Source organism: Ochlerotatus camptorhynchus, unplaced genomic scaffold (assembly GCF_037179485.1).
Source record: "Ochlerotatus camptorhynchus isolate MF236.1 unplaced genomic scaffold, CSIRO-AGI_Acam_v1.1 ptg000324l, whole genome shotgun sequence".
NCBI lineage: Eukaryota > Metazoa > Arthropoda > Insecta > Diptera > Culicidae > Ochlerotatus > Ochlerotatus camptorhynchus.
Genome location: NW_027040812.1, coordinates 6,811,767 through 6,818,777, shown reverse-complemented (window position 1 = coordinate 6,818,777; position 7,011 = coordinate 6,811,767). Strand labels below are relative to the sequence as shown.

General features: G+C 40.5%; 1 protein-coding gene across 1 annotated transcript; it reads left to right on the top strand.

Moving 5' to 3' along the window:
• Positions 1-4,401: 4,401 nt before the first annotated feature.
• LOC135708052 (uncharacterized) lies at positions 4,402-5,070 on the top strand. The gene is made up of 2 exons (XM_065229991.1): positions 4,402-4,427; positions 4,632-5,070. Exons 1-2 carry the CDS (start codon positions 4,402-4,404, stop codon positions 5,068-5,070), a joined length of 465 nt encoding a protein of 154 aa, XP_065086063.1.
• The last annotated feature ends 1,941 nt before the right edge of the window (positions 5,071-7,011 follow it).

Below are 7,011 nucleotides of genomic sequence, written 5' to 3'. Positions count from 1 at the left end.
GTGAAAACTAAATCTAATCCGAATTGTTTTAACTGTGGTCTTAGTTTACAAGTAATATCTTGATCAAATGCAACGGCCACTCGTTTCAAGGGTTCAGGTTCTGCGGTGAGGGTTGTAAATAATCTCCTTTGTAGAATTCTCGCTTTTTTATCAATGATTGCCTGAATTGTGGTCTCCTTGTATCCGTTGAGTCTCACTGTTTCGAAGATGTACTGTAATTCCTTAACCTTTCCTGTATCGCTGAGTTTCCTGTATCGATTCCCTGATGACTAGAATATAGAGAAATGCGAGTTTCCCGTCTTTTTCTACCTCGTGAGTGAATTTGATATCCTTGTGAATTCTGTTGATCTCATCTAAAATTTGTGGAAGGGCGTCCCTTTTAACTACGCTGAAGATATCGTCAACAAACCTCCACCAACGGTTTGGTAATAGTCCTTTCTCCTTAAGAATTGTCTCCAAGTTGGCCATGAAAAGTTCACACAGGAAGGGGGATAGGGGGTTTCCCATCGTCTGCTTGTAGAAGTTACCTCGCAAAGAGAAGTAGTTTTCTTTCATACAAAGGCGGGTCAGCATAAGGTACGTCCGAACCTTGTTTGTCCATGCTGCATCCTCTCGTTGTGTTAATAGCCAGTCCTCCAAATGGTTGATCGCTTCCTTAAACGGTACGCTGGGAAAAAAGAAGCTGTAACGTCGAAAGATACCATAATCTCGTCGTCGTTGATGTCTCCTGAAGGTTGTAGTTGCTGGGCGAACTCCTGGGTGATACTAACTGCTTTACTCTGGAACTGATTCGGCATACTCTGGAACTCTGTGACTAGCCACTTCGCTAGTTTGTGGGTGGGGGAACTAACTGCATTTCATTTCCCGGTTTGTGGACTTTGGGGAGACCTTTGATCTTGGGTAGAATGGGATTGGGTTCCCGTAAACGGCCTGCTCCATCTCCTAATATTGATTTGCACTCCTTCAGTGCTCTCTCCACGCGTTTGATTATGTTCTGTAAGGGGTCTACTCGAAGCTGTCTATACGGTCCGTTATTAATCTTCGTTGTCATTTGATTGTCGTAATCGTCTTTGTCCATGATAACGACCGCGTTGCCCTTGTCTGCTTTCACGTAGTATACTGCTTTACTTTTCAGCTCCTTTACAATCCGAATTTCCTTCTCGTTGGCGCGACTTTGTTCTTGTCCGTCCTTGATTATGTTCGATGTGATAGTCCTGACCGTATTCTGTGATGATGTTGGAAGTGTCTTGGTAATCGCTGTCTCTACGTCAATGATGATCTGCTCCACGCCCGGTTTGGTTGTAGTCGCGTATCCTAGCCCGTTGTTGAGGTGTGTCAATTGTTCTTCCGTGAAAGCGGTCGTCGATCGGTTTACAACCAATGGAGTGAACCCTCGGCGTCGTGGTGATGGTGAATGGGATCTGCTCACCCGTTAAGTGTGTCGTCCGTCTCTGTTGAGACTCGTGTCGTGGTCTGTTTAGCTTCCTATCGTGTAGCTTTCGTTTCCAATGTGATTCGCACTCCTCTGCTACCTTGGCCCTAGACAGAAACTCCTGGAATTTAATTGGATACTCTTTGGCCAATTTGAGGTGTAGAGAACAACATTCCAAAAACTTCATGTCCAGTTTGCTATATAGCTGTCTGATGCTATCCTTGATGAACTCTGCTGCCATCCTCTTTACTACGCTGGGTGGGGTGGGTTTCCGTACCTTAATCCTATGGCTGATAGGTATAACCTTATATTTTTGGCATTTCTTCAGAAATGCTACGTCCTTACGAAGCGATGCGATGGTTTTCTTCAATCCGATGAATTTCAAACGATATTGTTCATATCGACAAACTACATAAATGTAACCATTTTCGAGATTGAAATATCAGTTTCATCATTATCAGATAATTTTAGATAATATGCCCTTTTCGTAAGTTTTTCGTGATTCTTCATCAACAACGATACTTTTTGAAACCTAGTAGTAAACACATAGTGGTCATAGTGGTCAAACCAAGTGAAATATCTTGGATTTGTACTTGACCAAAAATTAACTTTTAAAGATCACATTAAGGGCATTCAAGCCAAATATAACAAATATACAAAACCTTTTTATCCTCTTATAAACTAAAAAAAAATCCAAACTTTGCCTGACGAATAAACTTCTAATATTTAAACAAGTTTTAAGACCGGCCATACTTTACGCTGTGCCAATACGATCTAGTTGTTGCACTACCAGGAAAAAAGCACTTCAAAGGATTGAGAAAAAAGATTCGAATGTTGAGACTTTTGTACAAATGTCCAACAAAATATTTAATAATTTCAGGCAAAAATCGTTGCAATCCTAAATTGCAACGATTAATTCCCTTTACACTTAGATAAGATTTAGTTTTAGTTTTTAGTTTTAAGATTTCAATTGTTATACTGACATGCAGGTTTAAAAAACCTGTTTAAAATACTGAATTGCCAAGACAGGAACAATGTAAAAACACTTAGATATATATCATAGCAATTAAGGCTGGTAAGTTATTATAGTTACTGGAGCACCTAGGTTAAAAGGAAATGTAATTTATTTTGAATTTGGAACCAACAAAGAGTTAAAAAAAGGAACTGGTTGCTTATATGGCAGGTACATCCGAAGAAGGAATTGAACTGGCAGTTGTAGTGGATAAAGGTAAAATGAAAACAAAAATCTTTCAGTGTTAAAAAAAGTGAGAGCGAGAGTGAAATAATCCTCCAGCTGGGGTATTCCGAAAGTCTCTTCGTGTCGGATTTTACAATTACCTAGAGAATGTGAGTGTTGAGAGTGCTGAGAGTATGTGCGTGTGATAATAAAGGAAAAAAAAAGAATCTCGTTACCGCGCTTGCTAGAGTTCGGTCACTTGTTGCCGAAGAATCTGAGCTTCGGGAGCAAAATATGAGAGAATCATTCGATCGGGTGCAAAATTGAGAGAGGCACCGAGAATACGCTGAGTGTTTGGGAGAGCGTTTGGTCGTCGCGTGGGGTTAAGTTACAAACGAAAAGATCCGAACGGCATTCCGTTAACTATTGTTTTGGCACGTGGACGTGTGCTGTTTTTGCTCCGCGATGAAGATGGCCGGAAAATCAACCAAGCGTCACGACAATGGCGTGGTTGAAGACGCTCCCAATCGGTAAGTATATTGAGACATTGTTAAAACAAAATCTAAAAATATATGCCAAAATAAAAGGGAGCGATAGGTCTCCAGGCATGTAAACAAAAAAAATGGCCAAAAACAAAAAGAGTGGCAAAAAAAAAAAGATATGCCAGAACAAAAGGAAGCGATAGGTCTCCAGGCACGTAAATAATAAAAAAAAAATCCAAAAATAAAGAGCGGTAGGTCTCATGGTAAAGGCAAACAAAAATGGAAGGAATTGGAAAAAAATATGTATGAAAATTACTAAAAAAAAAAAAACGGAGTGGAAGGTGGCATGATAAAAAAAAAATTATTGAGTGCACAGAAAAACGAATCATTAAAATCATTCACATGTCAAGTACAAGATTAAATGTGCGGAAAAAAAAATTAAAGAATGAAGTTCACACCAGCATTTGTCTTTCTTTTGTGTTATGGATTACAGGAAAACAAAGAAGATAAATTCGAAACTCGACATGGCATTGAAAGAGCTCGCGGTATCGAATGCCAAAGTTGTGGAAATGTGTGGACAACTGGAAAAAGCTCAGGAGACAATCATTTCGCTGCAGACGACGTTGAGTGCAAATAAGAATAATGTGGTTGAAGTAAACAGCGTTGAATTTGCGGGTGAAATTGGCCCTTCAAGTACGCAACGCAATGGCAGCGGTGGTGGTGAGACCACCATGGAAGTTTCCCGCTTCATGTCGTCGGTTAACCAAATTTCGATTTCCACCGTCAATGTTCCGGAATGCAAGTCGTCTGTAGAAGGTGAAGAGATAGGAAAGTTTGAGTTCGAATCATGGAAGGATTTATTACTCGACTCAATGACACTCGCTGGCATAACTGATGAGCCAACCAAGTTCATAGTGTTCAAAGTCAAAGCAGGCTTCAAGTTAATGGAAATCTACAAAAATACGACGACGATGGTTGATGCTCCAGATCCCGAAGCCCATCCATTCACGAACGCCATGCACCGATTGAAGACATATTTCGGGTCCGGGTCGGACATCATGTTACAGCGTCGCAAACTGGCATTGATGATCCAAAAACCGGATGAATCCGATTTGTCTTTCATCATGAGGGTCGGTGCCATGGCCAGGATGTGTGAGTTTGGTGACGGGAAGGAATTTGAGGAGATCGTGAGCACCGTTGCAGAACACGCGAGAAATAAGGAAGTGCGAACAATGGCACTCAAGATGCTTAGTCGTAAAGGAACGCTGGCGGATTTGGTTGACAAAGTTCGTCAAATTCAAGCTGTCAACATGAACGAGGAATATTATCGCCTTAAGCTGGGTTTAGACTAGGCAAGTCAAATGATCAACTCAGTTGAATTCAATTGGCTTGAAAATTTGAGTCTGGTTCAACTTTTTTCAATTCAAGTGAGTTGATCAAGTCAGTTGAATGGCATGGTTTACACATTCAATTCGTGTTCAAGTCAGTTGAATTCAACTGACTTCATCAATTGACTTGCCCTGTCTAAACCCAGCTTTAGACATGGAACGGTAAAACAAGCTACAGTCGCTTCGGTGAGCGTGGGTCAAGGAAGAAGCGACCGTCAGGATTTCACTCGAGACTTGACGAGCCGCGGACGATTCGGAAATCAACAGTTTCGACGTAGAGACGAACTGGTTCCTAGCCGACCTGTGACACCTGGGTGGAAAAATTCTGGAGGAGAACGTTGTTTCAGGTGCAACAGTGTGTTTCACAGGCCGAATGATTGCATTGCGATTGATAAAACCTGCTTGAAGTGTGGACGCAAAGGTCATTTCAAGCGAGCCTGCAAGACATTAATCCGGACGGAAAACAAGCGTGTGGGTGAAGCAGACAGTTCGTACGTTGAAGCAAAGAAGATTGCAATGGTGGACATGGAAGGAAACGCAAAGGAGGAAGAGAGACCAACCGAAGATGATGTAGGTGACAATAAGTATTGATTAAATCTTCATTTCATACACTCCTGAAATACTCTATGAAGTTACGTTAACGTTGAATTCGATGTAATTTTCTTTTGATGAAACAATAAATATAAAATTGGACTTGATGAATTATTATTTAACAAGTAGAAAAAAAAGTCGTAAGTCTTCATTCATACGGTATTTCATTAGTTTAAAGTGTTATGACTTGAATTCATATAAAAATTTGAAATTTCCACTCCGTAACATTGATGTTTATTTACCAGATAACAGAAAAACTCATACTGCCGTGTTTTGGTGTTTCGATCGCTGTTACAAGAAATTCACAAGATTGCGGAGTAATAAGTGCTAAGGTGGCAGGGATGAGTTGTGAATTCCTGATTGATTCTGGTGCTCAGGTTAACACCTTGACTGAACAATCATTTAAGGTACTTAATGGAAACCAACAATACAAGGAAGGGTTATACAATATTCAAGAACGATCCGATCGATCCCTTAAGGCTTATGCTTCAGCCGGGGAGATAAAAGTGCTGTATACGTTCGAAGCATTCCTATACGTATCTGAAGATCGACCAATCCTATCGGAAAAGTTTTTCGTTGTAAAAGAGTGCCGATCTCTTTTAAGCAGACAAACAGCAACTCGATATAGTATCCTTCTGCTTGGATTGCAAGTGCCAGTGTGCGTGTGATAATAAAGGAAAAAAAAAGAATCTCTTTACCGCGCTTGCTAGAGTTCGGTCACTTGTTGCCGAAGAATCTGAGCTTCGGGAGCAAAATATGAGAGAATCATTCGATCGGGTGCAAAATTGAGAGAGGCACCGAGAATACGCTGAGTGTTTGGGAGAGCGTTTGGTCGTCGCGTGGGGTTAAGTTACAAACGAAAAGATCCGAACGGCATTCCGTTAACTATTGTTTTGGCACGCGGACGTGTGCTGTTTTTGCTCCGCGATGAAGATGGCCGGAAAATCAACCAAGCGTCACGACAGCAGTGAATTATCTATTTTCAGCGGTTTATTTAACGCCTGTCCGGCTTGTCCGATTTGTTACTGGCGCACTACCCAAGCAACCATCAAGCCTACTAATGCAAAAAATTGCAATATAATGCTGATATACGGCTGATATAAGAATTTAAAGCCTTGTATCAGCCTTCTATTGCACAAAGGGCCCTTATCGGGCTATTAACGGGTTTGTTGGTTACATGGGTAGGATTCACAATTACCAATCATCGTAGTAGCAGACGTATTCTTTTTATGATAGCTTCTAGGCTTAAGATTTGTTCGAATATTAAAATTTATTGAATTGGCAGACTTGTCGCAGCTTCTTTCACCGTTGCTTGACCAGCATACTGAGCGCATTATTTTCCATCAAACCTAGCTTCCCTTGGATCCAAGGAGTTCAGTCCAAAGCTCGGCCCAAAACTACTATTGAGCAGTTGCAGGCCAAATAACGAGAAAAAAATATTTTCAGCGACCTTTACCGGTTTGTATGAAACTTTTTTTTTATATCTAGTTCATTTATTTGGCAGGCTCAATCGCATTAGCTTTACGGAGCCGATAATTAATTGTTCATTGTTTTTAACAAAATTCACTTACTTCTATGTCTAGTAGGAGTTGGACCGAATACTCGTGGCTTATCCAAGGTAAGAGGGGTACATTGTCGAAACATAGGATCTGGCAAGGAGCATGGGGTGAGGTTTCGTTGTCTCTTGTTTGAAATTTTGCACAATTGTTTGTTTTGGGCAATGATTCACATCTTAACTAAAATTCTGTCATATTTGAAAAATTGCGAAATGGCGTCCTTGAATGTTTCCAAAAATTATTGCACTAAAATGACATTTCTAATCGAAATGACATCTGCGACAAAGTGGCAGGGAAGCATTATGTGCTTCTCGGAAAAACAAACAAAAACATTTTTTAATTTATATTTTATAGGGGAAATGGATGTAATGTCAGCCTAATGCTC